Source organism: Cebus imitator, unplaced genomic scaffold, assembly GCF_001604975.1.
Source record: "Cebus imitator isolate Cc_AM_T3 unplaced genomic scaffold, Cebus_imitator-1.0 Scaffold38, whole genome shotgun sequence".
Classification (NCBI taxonomy): Eukaryota; Metazoa; Chordata; class Mammalia; order Primates; family Cebidae; genus Cebus; species Cebus imitator.
Genome location: NW_016107353.1, coordinates 2,914,447 through 2,932,038, shown reverse-complemented (window position 1 = coordinate 2,932,038; position 17,592 = coordinate 2,914,447). Strand labels below are relative to the sequence as shown.

The 17,592-nt window shown below is 43.1% G+C and overlaps 1 protein-coding gene across 4 annotated transcripts in view; it reads left to right on the top strand.

Moving 5' to 3' along the window:
* DSTYK (dual serine/threonine and tyrosine protein kinase) overlaps positions 1–17,592 on the top strand; it is a 70,803-nt gene that overhangs the window by 11,783 nt on the left and 41,428 nt on the right. For 2 of the 4 annotated variants that reach the window (XM_017525436.2, XM_017525433.2), the window contains exon 2: positions 11,866–12,254. In XM_017525436.2, the coding sequence (XP_017380925.1) occupies positions 11,866–12,254 (389 nt within the window). Of the gene's footprint in view, positions 1–485; positions 1,770–11,865; positions 12,255–17,592 lie in introns of those variants that run through there. The other 2 variants (XM_017525437.2, XM_017525435.2) reach the window with 2 other exon arrangements.

Sequence of the window (17,592 nt, the reverse complement as noted above, 5' to 3'; positions counted from 1 at the left end):
AACAGCAGACGTAAAGCAACTTAAAACTAAAATTATAGACTGGGCGCATGGCTCACACCTGTAATCCCAGCACTTTGGGAGGTAGAGGCGGGCAGATCATGAGGTCAAGAGATCGAGACCATCCTGGCCATCATGGTGAAACCCCATCTCTACTAAAAATACAGAAATTAACTGGATGTGGTGGCATGCGCCTGTAGTCCCAGCTACTCAGGAGGCTGAGGCAGGAGAATCGCTTGAACCCTGAGGCTGAGGTTGCAGTGAGCTGAGATCACCTGGTGACAGAGGGAGACTCCAAAAAAGAAAGAATAAGAGTTGAAATGTTCTGCCCATTTTCTCACAGTAGAGAAAAATCAGCCTATTTTCTCTTTGATGGAAAAATTGCATCATCTTGTTTATATGGTTCAAATGCATAGTGCATTTATGAAGATTTACCGTTAAAGCTTCTTTCATTTCTGTCTTTAGAAGTTACTCACAGAGAAGCCAGTAGGAGTACGAAGTGTGGGTGGATGTGGTTTTTTGGTTAGGTTATGGTTGTAAGATCTAAGGTTAATTTGCTCCTTCTTACAGGAAAATAGCCTTTAGGGATGACAGGGTTTGCTTCCTGCTTGGTGCAGGGAATCTGAGTAGTGTCATTCATAACAAGACTATAGAGGGTGAGTCCATGTGGGGGTGGATTTTTCTATTTTACCTCCCTGAGGTCTGACTGGAGTGCCCTGTAAGGATGTCCAGTCTCAGTATAGGCCATTCCCAGGCTTGAAGGTTGGTTCTTTTCTTTGCCATATGGTGAGTTTGGTGATCTTGTGGATCCTGGAACTTGATACTTATGTGACCAGAGGAGAACAGATGTAACAGTGCTTAAGATATGTATCTCCTTGCTTTGAACTGTAAATGAGACTGTCTGAGAAAGTTCCCTTATGCATAATGTTCTTCCAAAGTCCAAACCAAAACTCTCAGAAGTAAAGTTGGTCGGAGCATGGAGACTCACCAGTATCCCCTGCGGGCTTCTGGTTGAAGTGGCCGTCACATGCGTTTTTCTGTTTTCTTCTCTTGGCAGTGTGAACAGTTTGGATGTATTCCCCAGCTGTGTGCCACGTGGCCGTGGGAACCTTTTGACCACCACTTTCTTTGGAGTTGGGCTTTATTATAGCATGCTTCCGTTCCCTGGGGTGGTGTGCTCTGGGCAGGAAGATGGAAAGTAGGCCTTGAGGATTGTTTTGCCTTTCACTTGTCTAACTAATGATACATCAGAATTGTCCCAAAGAATTATGTCTAGGTTATATATTTATAAAAGCCTTTGATTAAAAAAAAATTTACTTCTTTTTAAAAAGTACTTTTATTCCCAAAGTGTCTAACTTTAGTTCATCAGATTAAGAGCTTTAGTGCCTTATGTATGCCAGACAGGTTTCAGGTTAGATCTTTTTTGTCCTTTCCAGTCTACTTAATGTGGAGAAAATGTTCCAGGATTTTTTTTTTTTAAATCAAGTCAAACTTGTTAGAGGAAAGACTAAGGCCCTATCACAAATGGCTACAAGACTAGTTTGAATAAAAGCTCTTTCTGTTCAAATGAGAGGGACGGTGAGTGAACCAGTATTATGTTTACCTTTTAGGAATATTCCATATGATAAACTCTAGCCTTAGCATTTAATATTATGGCGATATCTAGGTGCAAGGAGGAATGTGGGGTAATACAGCTAGTAGAAGAAAAGTCATTTTTGGCCGGGCGTGGTGGCTCATTCGTATAATCCCAGCACTTTGGGAGGCTGAGGCGGGTGGATTACTTGAGCTCAGGAGTTCGAGAACAGCCCAGCCAACATGGTGAAACCCCATTTCTACTAACAAATAAGAAAATTAGCTGGGTGTGGTGGTGTGTGCCTCTAATCCCAGTTATTCGTGAGGCTGAGGCAGGAGGATCTCTTGAACTTGGGAGGCAGGGGTTGCAGTCATCTGAGATCGCGCCACTCTACTCCAGCCTGGGTGATAGAGCAAAACCCAGTCTCAAAAAAAAAAAAAAAAAAAAAATTCTTATTTTTTAGTATATAAGAACCCCGCTGAGGAGACCTTTCACTTTCTCCTGATTGAACAACTGACATGCTCTTCTGGGACTGTCCCACAGAGAGAATTGGAGAAGTTGGAAAAGTGGTTTGTTGGTATAGGTAAAAGTAGTCAGTGTATAATGGCGATATAATCTTTACCACCAAGTAAACATCAGAGGACACTACAGGCAGTGCACAGTCAAGCTTCCTCTGGTGGTTTCTTGTTTAATGAACCTGATAGTTATAGATAACTTTCTTTCTTTCTTTCTTTCTTTTTTTTTTGAGATGAAGTCTCGCTCTGTCACCCAGGCTGGAATATAGTGGTGCGATCTCGGCTCACTCCAACTTCTGCCTTCTGGGTTAAAGCAATTCTCCTGCCTCAGCCTCCCGAGTAGCTGGGACTACAGGCGTGCACCACCACGCCTGGCTACTTTTTGTATTTTTAGTAGAGACGGGTTTCACCATGTTGGTCAGGATGGTCTTGATCTCTTGACCTCATGATCCACCCACTTCGGCCTCCTAAAGTGCTGGGATTACAGGCGTGAGCCACTGCCCCCGGCTGGTTGTAGGTAACTTTCATCGGAGTGTATTATAGTGCAGCATCATGTTGGTCTGTACTGTTAGACTTGAGGATTTGGATTCTAAGTCTGGTCGTAAACTACTTACTTAGATCAGTGCCTTGAACTCCCCAGACTCGGAACAGGCAACAGTAAACATCACAGGAAGATTGATGAGATAGAAGGTAATGTGCAGGGCGAAAGCAGAGACAGTGAAGAAACTGTTATTGTTCAGCTCCCATTATTGCTGTATTTCTTTTTCCCAAGTGTTGTGAGAACCATAAAAGAGTTCTCATACCTGCTTCATGCAAATTTCCTAGCTGTTAACATTTTAATGCATTTGTTCCATCACCCAGTCTCTCCCCTCCCTGATATATATTACGTATAGTCTTTTTCTGAACCTTTTGAGAGCTGAATGCAGGTAGGTTGTATCTCGTCTAAACACTCCAGTGCGCATTCCTCCCAAACAAGGATATGGTTCTATGATCATCATACAGCTCGCCAAATCAAGAAATTAACATGGATTTAGTACTACCATCCAGTCCACAGACCCTTTTCCGGTTTTGCCAACTGTCCCAACAATGTCTCCTTTTCCTGTTTTTTGTCGTTGTTGTTTGTTTGTTTGTTTTAATCACAGGGTATATGATGTCAGCCCATCCCTGGAGATGTTTTCTCTACCTTAAATTCACTATTTTTAGGGCCGGGCACCGTGGCTGATGCCTGTAATCCTAGCACTTTGGGAGGCCAAGGCAGATGGATCACCTGAGTTTAGGAGTTTGAGACCAGCCTGGCCGACATGGCGAAACCCTGTCTCTATTGAAAATTTTAAAAAAGGCTGGGCGCAGTGGCTCACGCCTATAATTCCAGCACTTTGGGAAGTAGAAGCAGATGGATTACCTGAGGTCGGGAGCTCGATACCAGCCTGACCAAAATGGAGAAACCCCGTCTCTACTTAAAAAAAAAATACAAAATTAGCCAGGCGTGGAGGTGCGTGCCTGTAATCCCAGCTACTTGGGAGGCTGAGGCAGGAGAATTGCTTGAATACAGGAGGCAGAGGTTGTAGTGAGCCAAGATTGCACCATTACATGCCAGCCTGAGCAACAAGAGTGAAACTCTGTCTTTAAAACAAAACAAAATTAGCCAGGCATGATGGCTTGCACTTGTAATCCCAGCTACTTGGGAGGCTGAGGCAGGAGAATTGCTTGAACCCAGGGGGTGGAGGTTGTAGTGAGCTGAAATCATGCCATTGCACTCCAGCCTGGGCAACAAGAATAAAACTCTGTCTCAAAAAACAAAACAAAACAAAAAATCACCACTTTTTTCTTTGCAATTGATTAGTTTGTGGAGAGGTTTTCTTATATTTCACTGATAACCCTGTTTCTCAAAAAAACTCTTTCCAATGGACCTAGCACTCACTGACAGCTCCCACCTGTCTCAATGGTGGGTTTTGTTGTTGTTGTTGTTTTCCTTTTACAGGCAAGGTCTTGCTCTGTTACCCAGGCTGGTTGGAATGCAGTGGCGTGATCATAGCTTACTGCAGCCTTCATCTGCTGGACTCAAGCGATCCTCCTGCCTCAACCTCCATAGCATCCAGAACTACAGGCACATGCCACCGTGCCTAGCTAATTTTTAAATTTTTTGTAGAGATGGGGTCTCACTATGTTGCCTAGGCTGGTCTTGAACTCCTAGGCTCAAGCGATCCTCCTGCCTCGGCCTCCCAAAGTGCTAGGATTACACCATGAGCAATCGTGCCCAGCCCAACGGTGATTTTCATATCCATCATTCCTTCTATATGTATTAGTTGTAGTCTACTGTAAATAAGAGCTTTCCTTTTCTCTTGTTTATTTATTTGAGTGTAGACTTGTGAATTTTTCAGTGGGTTATAATATGTTTCTATCACTTTTTATTTTTATGCTTAAATTGTCCTCACTTTGGTAAGTGAGTTTCCTTTCAAGCTGGTTCCTGTGTCCTTTTGACGTGTTCTCGCCTTTGGATCATTCTCAATGCTTATAAACTGTTATACACTGCCTTCCAAGTGCCAGAAACTAAGTCCTCTGTGAAGCATGGGGTTGGCTTCCTTCAAGGAACTACTTCCATCTCTGCATCCCATACGTTAAAGCCTCAACTGCCAGCTGCAGTTTCCTCTGTAGCGTGACCAGTCTCAGGAGCAGTTTCACTCAGGAGCTTGTTCAGCATGCTGCTGAGTGAGTTGCCATTTCACATGGCTCCCAGGGGGTATCAGCCCCTAGGGAGCTGGTCTCCTCTCCCCAGATGCCAATACTATCTGCTTCTTAAAAGCTGTGAGAGATCTTAACTTGGCCCTAACATAGAATAACTTTAGAGACACTTCTGCCAACTTAACTGTTCCGATTCTAGCAAGAGCTTTGGCTGCTAGAGTGCATTTCAGTCTCTAATCTTCAGTAACCATCCCCTTCAAATGAAATACCTTGTACTACTTGGTCCTGAAGATTCTGAAAGCCAGACTACCTAAGCATCTGTCTTCCTTAAATGTGAGGGTACCTGCTATTTTTCTTTTGAAATAAAAAAAGTCAATCTTTCATATTTAGCTGAAGGTCAGAGATCTTGTTTGGGAAGGATAAATGAATATTTCTTGACTGATTTTTTTCTCTCAGACCCTGGAATTTTTGTAGCTCGGTACTTAAAAGCTTGTGGTAGAAAGACTATATAAGATTACTTTCTCAATTTAGGATTTGTTCTTTTCTCTACTTTTGGTACAGATAGTAAGAAATAAAACATCACTACCTATTTGTAGAAATTAATATTTGTGTCACTGGTTGCCTCAGTTAGCTAAAAATCCTTTGTTTTTCATTTGCTTTCAGAGGGGACTTAAGTTGACTTCCCATAAAAGCATGAAGTTCAATGTTAGAAATGATATTTTTGGCCAGACATAGTGGCTCACACCTGTAATCCCAGCACTTTGGGAGGTCAGGAGTTCAAGACCAGCCTGGCTAACGTGGTGAAACTCCATCTCTACTAAAAAAAAAAAAAATAGCCAGGCTTAGTGGCACGCACCTATAGTTCTAGCTACTTGGGAGGCTGAGGCACGAGAATCACTTGAACCTGGGAGGTGGAGGTTGCCATGACCTGAGATCATGCCACTGTACTCCAGGCTGGTGCGGTGGCTCACACCTGTAGTCTCAGCACTTTGGGAGGTGGAAATGGGCGGATCACCTGAGGTCAGGAGTTTGAGACCAGCCTGGCCAACATGCTGAAACCCCGTCTCTATTAAAAATACAAAAAAAGGCAGGACATGGTGGCTTATGCCTGTAATCCCAGCACTTGGGAGGCCGAGGCGGGCAGATCATGAGGTCAGGAGTTCGAGACCAGCCTGACCAATATGGTGAAACCCCACCTCTACTAAAAATACAGAAATTAGCTGGGTGTGGTGGCACATGCCTGTAATTCCAGCTACTTGGAAGGCTGAGGCCAGAGAACCGCTTGAACCCAGGAGGAGGAGGTTTCAGTGAGCTGAGATCACGCCACCACTCTAGCCTGGGCGGCAGAGCCAAGTCTCTGTCTCAAAACAAACAAACAAACAAACAAAAATTAGCCAGACATGGTGACACACACCTGTAATCCCAACTACTCAGGAGGCTGAGGCAGGAGAATTGTTTGAAACTGGGAGGGGGAGGTTGCAGTGAGCTGAGATCACACCACTACAATCCAGCCTGGATGACAGAGTGAGACTCTGTCTAAAAAAAAAAAAAAAAAAAAGAATTTCTCTGAAAAGAGCCTACTGTTTCTTTTAGCAAAGAGACTCTAGAGATCTCAGGTAGAATAGAATAACAGTTTTTGAAAGTATGTGCCAGCCAGTCATAATGCTGTGGCTTTCTCCACATGCTTTATTCCTCATGGTTTGGGACAACTTTCATAGGAATTATATCAGTCTGCTTTACATTGAGGTCCTACAGTTACTGAATTATATTTATCCCCATAATGGAAAACAATGTGGTGTAGGAGCATTGTCTACTAGTCCCCAGCGACCTAGGTACAGTCCCTGCTAACCCCTGTGGTTCGCTGCTCAGAGAAAATGGAGAAACCTGGGCTGGTTTTTGTTTTTTCGTTTTTTTTTTTTTTTGAGACGAGTTTTACTCTTCACTCAAGCTGGAGTGCAGTGGTGCCATCTCAGCTCACTACAACCTCTGCCTCCCAGGTTCAAGAAATTCTCCTGCCTCAGCCTCCTGAGTAGCTGGGATTACAGGCGCCAGCTACCACACTGGCTAGTTTCTGTATTTTTAGTAGAGATGGGGCTTCCCCATGTTGGCCAGGCTGGTCTGGAACTCCTGACCTCAGGTGATTCAACCGCCTTGGCCTCCCAAAGTGTTGGGATTACAGACAGGCATGAGCCACTGCACCCAGCCTGGTTTGCTTTTTTTCAGCATCCATTTCCTCATCTTTATTATTATTATTATTTTGAGACAGAGTCTCACTCTGTCGCCCAGTAGAAACACACAGTAGCATGATCACAGATGACTGCAGCCTCGATCTCCCCAGGCTCAAGCAATCTTAACACCTCAGCCTCCTGAGTAGCACACCACCATGCCTAGCTGATTAAAAAAATTTTTTTTAGTAGAAATGAAGGTGCGGTGGGGGTTGCTCCCTTTGTTGCCCTGGCTGGTCTTGCACTTCTGAGCTCAAGCCATCCACCCATGTCTGCCTCTCAAAGTGCTGGGATTACAGGCATGAGCCACCACGCCTGGCCCATTTCCTCATTTTTTTTTTTTTTTTTTTTTTTTAGAGACGGGGTTTCACCATGTTGGCCAGGGTGATTTTTGAACTCCTGACCTCCGGTGATCCGTCTGCCTCGGCCTCCCAAAGTGCTGGGATTACAGGCATGAGCCACTGTGCCTGGCCTGCATTTCCTCATTTTTAAATGGAGTTAATAATAGTCCTTGTCTGGTAGAAGTATGAGCATTAAATGAGACGAGGCAAATAAAGTGATCAATACATAGAAAGGGCTCAATAGATGTTATCTAAAACAAAAACCAAAATGGGTTGCTGCTTTAGTTGTTCTTCTCTTCCATCTAGCTTGAAACTTTTGTTTAGAAGTAATCAAAAATCACAATGTGTATTTAAGAACCACCACCAAGAACAACAACAACAACAAAAGCCTTGGTTTGCACTTAAAACGATTTGATGTGAATCTTCCTTCAGCCAGAGTTGGCAGGGTTAATGTGCGTCAGCTGAGATGCCATGCTGTTACCTTCTGGCAGCCCGTATGCAGATGCTGTTGTATTAATTACAAAAGAAAACTCGATTAACTTGGAAGTCCTTTAACTGTCAGTGAGGCAGCTGCTCCAGCTCTGAAACAGGTTTTCTTCCTCCCTCCTGCTGTCATTCTACAACTTTTAAATCTCTTCTTTGGAGAACTGCGAAGACCGCACTGTAGGTCTTCAGAGCCGCAGGCTAGTTCCGTCTATTTTTGATCTGCAGTTATAGTGGTCCAGGGGACGAGCGCATAATTAAATTCACATATAATTTAAACTAAAAACAACCAGACCAACCACCCATCCCCCTCACATCATTGTTCTTTCAGCAGTTAAAACCTGGCATTTTAGAACTGGAAAGCATGTTAAAGATGATCTAATCCAACTCCACCCCCCTCCGTTTACCGATGAGCATTTCAAGGCTTAGAAAGATCTAGTGGATCGCTAAGGTCACAGAGCTAGTCAGAGTGGCAAAGCCTGTTCGTTCTCGTGCTGTTCCTGCTTCCATAGTGCACTCCACATCACTGAGCAGTGTTCTGAGAATCCAGGATTAAAGCCATCTGCTTTCAACTTCATTTTTCTCCATGGCCTTATTCAAATCTGGTAGAGATGTCAGATGGATGAAGAAGCTAAAGATTTAGTGGGAGAAGCAAAGGGCTTGGATAGTGACATGTTGGAAAACAGTGATGTTTGCATATAGACTTCTAATAGAGTACTGGGCTCAACTTCAGCCTCCGTTCGTTCCCATTGCACTGATCTTTGGTTGTTTTGACAGTAGCAAGTTTATTTATGGTGAATTTTTGTAGGAGAGATGGACAGGGGAGGTGATCATTTGGGTCAGATGAATAATGGGGTGTGTCTGCTGTGCTTTGGCTGATGCAGCCTGTTTCATTGGCTGTCCTGTGGTTGACACTTTGTCTCAGAGGTGCAGGGGCCTCTCCTCCGGTCCTGAAAAGTGATTTCGTTGGTTTTCTTCTCTATGATCCACTCTCCTGCTAGTAGCAGTAACAAAGGTTATTCAGGTTTGTTGGTCTTTTGTGATGAAACCATTTTTATTATAGGAATTTAAAGGTTGTCAGTATGAATTAACGTAGACACTTACATGAAAATCTGGGGAGGACTGGGAATAGAAGAAAGCTGGGACGTGTATATAGATGAGGATACAGACAGTCTAGCTGGACTTTTCACTGCTCAAGCTGAGACTACGGTTGTTAAATTTTGGAAGATGAATGGAAGGGTCCTTTTTTTTTTTTTTTTTTTTTTAGAGTCAGAGTCTTGCATTGTTGCCCAGGCTGAAGTGCAGTGGTGTGATCTCGGCTCACTGCAACTTCCACCACCTAGGCTCAAGCGATTCTCCTGCCTCAACCTCCAGAGTAGCTGGATTTACAGGTGCCCACAACCATGTCCAGCTAATTTTTTGTATTTTTAGTAGAGACGGGGTTTCGCTATGTTGGCTAGGCTGGTTTCAAACTCCTGACCTCAGGTGATCCGCCTGCTTCCGCCTCCCAAACTTCTGGGATTACAGGCATGAGCCACTGCACCTGGCTGAAGGGTCCTATTCTTTTATCCACATGAAGGAGGTTTTTAGGAGTGATGGGTGCTCTTAAACTATTCATCATGGTACTGGACTTTTCCAAGTACTCAGTGGATTTGCTTACAGCCTTTTATAGATAGTTCTCCCCACTAAATGGATTCTCAGACAGAACAAACAAATGTATAACATTAAGCCCTTAGTATGTGTCAGGCATTGTGTTGGGTGTTGAGGATGAAATAGGATGGTTCTTCCTGCTTTTGATGATTATAAACAGGTAATTAGAATAAACCGTGGTAAGTGTTTTGTAGTTGTGAATAAGGTATGAAGGAACTCGGGACTGGCTTATTGCTACTTGTTAAGTGGCCACACAAGCTGTTGGCTGTGTCCTCTTGCTTTTAGGTTGTAGATCAGAAGAGTAGACTAGTTGTCTGGTGTTACACTGTTTAGTAAATACCCTTGCACAGAATTAGTTAACTCTGTTTGCTTTTTGAAAGGCATTCATCTCTTTCCCAGGAGAGTAGATTTGCTTGTTTGAGTGTCTGTTGTTGCTGATATATATGGCAGGCCAGGGTGATATCCTTGTAGACAGACACGAAAGGAAGGGCCCTAATGAAATGCATAGAGGGGTCTGCTGAACACAGACCTCTTTTTAACCCTTTTGATATTACTGTTTGTGGAAGAGAAGGATGCTTGGGGATTTGAAATTGTAGCTGGGTAGGTTGACTCTGAAGCAGAACCACCTCTTAATTGATTCAGGCCTCTTTTGCTTCAATTCCGGAAACAAACTAAATAAATGGCCTACACATAATTTAATGCTGCTCATGGTTAAGTGACTAAAGCAAATACTGTTTCAGTTAGTGCCACCCAAAATTTCAATTATGATCTATGTGTTTGGCTCAAGGAATGGCCTTTTTGCAGCCTAAGAACAGTGTGTCTGTGCTTTTCTGAACAAATGCAGGAATTGCCTGAATCGTAGAGATAGGCAGACACTGGTACTGAAGGAATAAGGAAGTGTTGTACTTCAGACTGAGAGTTTGAACTAATTCCGGGTTATTTTTCCTATACTGAGATTGTCTTTCTTTAGGAAGCTTGTTCTGTCTTGAACATTATTTGAGTGTGTTTGGGGAAGTTATCCATTTAGATTAGTAGTGGTTGCCCTGAAAGGAGAAGTTTTTTATTTTTAATTTTTAGATTTTTATTTTTTATTATTTTTTGTACAAAAGCATCAGGTCAGTGAAAAACATATTTTTTAATTGACCCTTTGTATTTGTACATATTTATAGGACACCTGTGATATTTCAATATGTGGATAACAATGCGTAATGGTCAAATCAGGGTAATTGGGATATCCATCGAGGAGAATGTCTTTGAGATAAATCACATCTCTTTCTAGATTTGCCTAGATTTTATCCTAATAGGCAGTTCTTTCCTTTTGTCCTGTTTAGGGTCTTGTCTTCCATAAGCAGAAGGAATGTGATTTGATTAGGAAGTATTGATGTTAATTGAGCACCCAGTGTTTTAAGGAAACAGATGACAGCTGGGATGTTGTCACCAGCTATCAGAGAGATGAACTGGAAAAGATTCTAGAGCTTATGCAAACTTGAATAACATTTCATTTTATATATGGGTATCTACAGATTAGCTCATACATTTAGTTGTAAAATAAGTCATAATGAAGATCATAAGCTAAACCGTATATGATAGAGAATTTAGAAGGGCTCTACAGTGCTGTATCATGTGCTGCATGATGGCACCTAGTTCAACAAAGATACAGTATTTTTAGCATACCTATTCTATGTTTAGATATGTTTAGATACACAAATACTTACCATTGTGTTACAGCTGTCTCTAGTATTCAGTACAGTAACACGCTGTACAGGTTTGTAGCCTAGGAGCAATAGGCTGCATCCTATAGCCTAGGTGTGCAGTAGGCTATACCTACACCACCTAGATTTGTGTAAATACACTCTGATGTTCACACAAGGACAAAATCGCTTGATGATGCATTTCTCACAATGTATGCTTGTTGTTAAGCGACACATGACTAACCTGTGTTCAAGTAGTAGGTCTTCTGTCAGAAGGAAGGGTTTAATTTTGACACATTCAAGTATGTTTCTCCTTGGGCTCATATCTCATTTAGTATAGTTTTTTCCAGCTTTGTTATTTTAATAATCTTGGTGTTTGTGATGGAGTCCTTGTAAACTCCTTAGGCCGTCCCTTCACTGAATGAAAAAGGAGTGGGGAGGGAAGATGAGGTCATTCCCACGTTTCTGGGTAGAAATAGCAGCTTGTTCCTGGGGGATAAGCTAGGGAAGAGAATTCTGTTTGATATGTGAAGAGCCCTTTCTCACTGGGGTTTTTCCCCTGGTATCTTCTTCAACCAAGATTTCTAGAAATTTCTCCTCTAGGACCCTGACATCCTCGTGGGATCTCTGTGTGTGTCTCTCTCTACCCTTCCTTACTCCTCTCTCTCCACTCCTTTCTCTTCCTCCACTCTCCCCTTCCCCAACCAGGCCAGCTGAGCTGCATTTCCTTCCCGCCTAACGAAGAGAAGTACCTCCAACAGATTGTGGACTGCCTCCCTTGCATACTGATCCTCGGCCAGGATTGTAATGTCAAGCGCCAGCTGTTGAACCTGCTGTTGGGGGTGCAGGTGCTTCCCACCACCAAGCTGGGCAGTGAGGAGAGCTGTAAGCTTCGGCGCCTCCGCTTCACCTATGGGACTCAGACTCGGGTCAGCCTGGCGCTCCCTGGACAGTATGAACTAGTGCATACGCTGGTTGCTCACCAGGGCAACTGGGAGACCATCCCTGAGGAGGATCTGGAAGTCCAAGAGGACAATGAGGATGCTGCTCATGTTTTAGCGGAACTGGAGGTAACGATGCACCATGCTCTCTTAAAGGTACCAATCTCATACTTCCATACCAATTGTATACATATATTCCAGCTTTCCTTTTATTTTGATTTTCTAGAAAAGTAATTTGATGCTATATAGTCTGAACTCTGAGCAGCAGTGGCTAGTGGAGTCAGAGGAACGTAATCTAGGAAGTTGAAAAACAAGGCTGCAGCAACACCCATCCTTGCCTTTCCTTACCATGCCGCAAGGCCCTGAGTAATTTTCTTGCCTCCTCACTTCCTTATCTCCATTTCTAAAATAAAAGGAACATGTGTTACATGTATCTCAGCATGCTTTCACAGAATAATTGTAATCAAAGTTAGAAATCCTTTCTCATTTCTTTCTTTCTTTTTTTGAGACAGAGTCTCACCTGTCACCCAGGCTGGAGTGCAGTGGCACAATCTCAGCCTACTGCAACCTCTGCCTCCCAGTTCAAGCAATTCTCCTGCCCCAGTTGCCCGAGTAGCTGGGATTACAGACGTACATCACCACACCAGCTAATGTTTGTATTTTTAGTAGAGACAGGATTTTACCATGTTGGCCAGGCTGGTCTTGAACTCCTGACTTCAGGTGATCTACCTGTCTTGGCCTCCCAAAATGCTGAGATTACAGGTGTGAGCCACCGTGCCTGGTCTTTCTCATTTCTTAACAGGAAGATATTGCTGGAATTGTCTCTAGTTAACCTCTTTCTAAAAGGAATGATAAGATGATGGATGAGTAGTGTTCTTATTAGAACTGAGACCAACTGAAGAATTCTGTGGGTTCTTCGTTAGACCTAACCATTAATTTACAAAGTAATACAGAGGGGACAGATCGTTTCTCCTACTTTATAAGGAACGTGGGAATGTGAGGACAGGTCTGGCTCAATGTAAGGATACATGGAGATCCCGTTATTTAAAGAGTATCTTAGTTTCTCTCATAAACTCCCAAAGAGAGCACAAATCCTGTTCCATCTCATAAGATATAATATTGTCTAAGACTATATATCCACTTAGGAAAAATTTCTCTCTTGGTCTGTGCTTCCTTTCCTACTGAATAGTTAGGCCTGGGCTATTTAATTAGACCTAATGGGAATATGATTATGTCAGGGTCAGGAGTGGGTAGGGGTAAAATAATTCAGCCATACTCAGAGTTTGACCCTTGGCTAACTGTGCCAGGAAGGATGGGCTAGTTTGGCAGGACCTGGGAGAGTGGTTTCTTTTTTCCCTTCTTTCTTATAACCACTTCATCTACCCTACTTCTAAGTAGCTTAGTCTTTCAGTCAAAGAATGAGTCTTTTGGTTGTGGCCATGGCCTGTGACACTTTAGAAGTAGAAACTGTCATCTCATTTCCTTCCACAGTCCGTATTTCTTTCATCTTGATAAATGCTAGAGGGGGCTATGTAACAAGCCCCCATTCTCTCTCAGCTCAGTTTCAGTGGTGGTTTCCTGTGTTTTCATACTGGAGGTTCACATTTCTTAGCTCCAGGATAATGTGAGGGTTTTTGAATAGCTCCGATAGTAACTGGCAGTAATCTTTGTATATTAACTGTGGCATGTTCAGTTGACCCATGAACTTCTTCACAGTTCACAAGTATTTCATCCATCCATATACAGTCTCTCTGTAGTATACAGTTTTGATCTGGTTCCTTCAAGTTTCCAATAGCTCAATGGTCAATGGTTTCAAACTTATGTGTGTATATGTATGTATATTTTTTCTTTTTTTTTTTTTTTTTNTTTGAGATGAAGTCTCACTCTTTTGCCCAGGCTGGAGTGCAGTGGCACAATCTCGGCTCACTGCAACTTCTGCCTCCCAGGTTCTAGCAATTCTCCAGCCTCAGTCTCGTGAATAGCTGGGACTACAGGCACATGCCCCTATGCCTGGCTAATTTTTTGTATTTTAGTAGAGATGGGGTTTCACTGTGTGGCCCAGGCTGGGATTATAGGCTTGAGCCACCGTACCTGGCCTAATTTTTGTATTTTTAGTAGAGATGGAATTTCACCATGTTGGGCAGGCTGGTCTCCAACTCCTGACCTCAAGTGATCCACTTCCCTGCCCAGCCTCCCAAAGTGTTGGGATTACAGGCGTGAGCCACCACGCCCAGCTCCAAATTTATTTTTTTTAATTTCTCATGCTCATTTACTTTTGTTTTATAAATTGAGGTGATATAAGAAAGTCACAGAAATGAAAGTACAAGCCGTCCTCCAAATGTGTATCTGAGCATATATCTTCCCATGAGAGCTCCCAGTGCCTGCTCTTGGTGTGTGCTAAGCATGCAGACAGAGGGAACAGTTAAGGAGGCTACTTGGCTGGGAGTTGAGATACCAAATCAGCTTTCTCTCAGCATAGTTAAAAAATATATTTTCTCTTTTCTTGAGGAACTCTAGCCTCTCATGTTATTTCATGTGGTTTGTGAGGCTTCCTTGGCCAGTGTTTCTCTGGATCTGCTTTATTCTCCAGTGGTTTTGATGTAGACCTCGTACCAAACCCCTGTAGTTCTAAGTTTAGAACCCCTTGATGTGGAGTCTCAGAGGGCCTTGCAACCTTTGTGGAATCCAAGCACTGCCCTCTGGGCTCCTGTCTCTGCTCAGTACATCAGCAACACTCAGCTTACTGCTGGGGCGCTGCACAGCGGCTACCTGGGAGACTGTTTATGCCAGCGAGAATGAGCTTTTTGTTTAGCTCCAGTTATTTTTAGGACCAGTGAGTTAGTGCTAAACAGCCCTTCATCTGATTTGTGAAGAGGGTAGTAAAGAAAGGAAACATTTAGCTAAAGGAAACCAAGATTGAATTAGGGGAAATGCAGTGTTCATTTTGAACTGTCAAATTATCAAAGCAGAATTTCCCCTGCCCTCTTATACAATGGTCATTCTTCTAATACGTTACTTTAAAGTCCTCATAAATTAGCCATTTTCAGTTTGTTTCAGAATAGGCCAACTCACATGTACCCAAGCTGCTTGGTATTCCCTCCTTTTAAGTTCTGGATCCCCTGAGATTCTCAGTTCATAATTCAGCAATAGAGGAACACGGTCAATCCATCGGTATCTGAAACCTCATTTAGTGTTCAAACAGTCGCTTTCCAATTGGCAGCACATTTCACCATTTGCCATATTCACTAGTTGTGTCTTTATATGCAAAAGTACCCTCCCCTTCCCCATCCTCACGCCTATCTCAAGCATACCTATCTGACACCTCCTTTTCTTTTTCTTTCTTCTTACAAATCCGATGGAACAGTTGTGTGCCTTAGAGTTGCTCAATCTATCTCTGTGTTGTTTTTTTTTTTTTTTTCGCCTGTAAGAAAAGGAAGAAGCAGCAGCAGAAGTGATTAAACTTGCTCATCCTGAGATGGGATTCCTGGAGCCTAGTGGTGGCGTTGCATTTACAGTGGCAGTTACATAGCTTCAGTTATTCTTCTATAATGCAGTAGCCTGTTTATCCCCACCAGGTGCTTTTGGCCCTTTGGGCTGCCACATACTGACATGGTTATTGGCTCATGGTGTTTATCTGGTGGGCTGTATTTCAGGGAACCAAGGAAGACTAATATTTCCAGGCAACGTCAGTGACTTGCAAATAAAAAAAAATTTTTTTTAACCATTTTGAACCCTAACCAGTTGGAGTAGTAAAGTTTTCTCTTTATAGCCCTCACCTAATAGCTAATCTGTTTTTGTTTTTGTTTTTGTTTTTGTTTTTTAATTTTTGAGACAGGGTCTCGCTCTTGTCACCCAGGCTAGGAGTACAGTGGTACGATCTCGGCTCACTGTAACTTCTGGCTCAAGCAATTCTCCTACCTTAGCCTCCCGAGTAGCTGAGACTACAGGTGTGCACCACCATGCCCAGCTAATTTTTGTAGAGATGGGTTTCACCACCGTGGCCAGGATGGTCCCAAATACCTGAGCTCAAGCAATCTGCCTGCCTTGGCCTCTCAAAGTGCTGGGACTACAGGCATGAGCCACCATGCCTGGCCACTAGTCTGTTTTGTTTTGTTTTTTTGAGACTGAGTTTCACTCTGTCACCCAGGCTGGAGTGCAGTGGTGCAATCTCAGCTCACTGCAGCCTCCGCCTCCTGGGGTTCAAGTGGTTCTCCTGCCGAGCCTACAGAGTAGCTGGGACTACAGGTACCCGCCACCGCACCTGGCTAATTTTTGTAATTTTAGTAGAGACAGGGTTTCACCATGTTTGCCAGGGTGGTCTACAACTCCTTACCTCAGTGATCCACCTGCCTCAGCCTCCTAAAGTGCTGGGATTACAGGCATGAGCCACTACGCCTGGCCACTTTTTTATATTTTAATTCATTGTAAGATACAAATTTTCTTTCAGGACCCAGTACATATATACACATATACATTTGAAATACAAGTTTCATGAAACATCACTATTACTTTCTGCAATACAATACTGATAATTTCCTCTTTCTTTGACTTCCGTTTTTGAAAATGTTAGTAGCAACCCAGTAAGTTGATGCTGTGACCTGATAGATGATAACCTGTAGTTTAAAAAACGCTGTTGGGCTCAGTGGCACACACCTGTAGCCCCAGCTACTAGGGAGACTGAGGCAGGAGGATTGCTCGAACTTAAGAAGTTGAATCCAGCCTGGGCAACATAGTGAGACCTTGTCTCTAAAATAATAATAATACTGTTAAATAGCAGAAATGACTGCTGTAAGTCAGGTGGTGATTTTTCCCATTCTTATCTTTAATAACAGTCCTGGAATGTGACAGAGTCATCTGCAGGAGAGGCAAATCATTGACTGTTTTCTCTGAGTCCCTTCAGTTTATTTTTTAAGATTATTATTTCTAATTTTTTTTATTTTTGAGACAGAGTCTCGCTTTGTGGCCCAGGCTGGAATACAGTAGTGCAATCCTAGCTCACTGAAACCTCTACCTCCCAGATTCAAGCAATTCTACTGCTTCAGCCTCCTGAGTAGGTGAGATTACAGGTGTGTGTCACCAGGCCTGACTAATTTTTGTATTTTTAGTAGAGATGAGGTTTCGTCATCTTGGCCAGGCTGGTCTCAAACTCCTGACCACAAGTGATCTGCCTGCTTCAACCTTGCAAAGTGCTGGGATTACAAGCATGAGCCACCATACTTGGCTCCTTCATTTTATTGGTTTAAATTTCTAATGCTTGTATAAGCACAGTGACTTATGCCTATACTCCCAAAACTTTGGGAGACTCAGGGAGGAGGATTGCTTGAGCCTGAGAGTTCAACACCAGCCTGGGCGATATAGTGAGATCCTGTCTCTACAAAATTATCTGGGCGTGGTGGTACACACCTGTGGTCCCAGTCACTTGAAAGATGGGTTGGGGGATCAAGTGATCCTGCAGCCAGTGGAGGCTGCACCACTGTACAACACTTGGGCAATA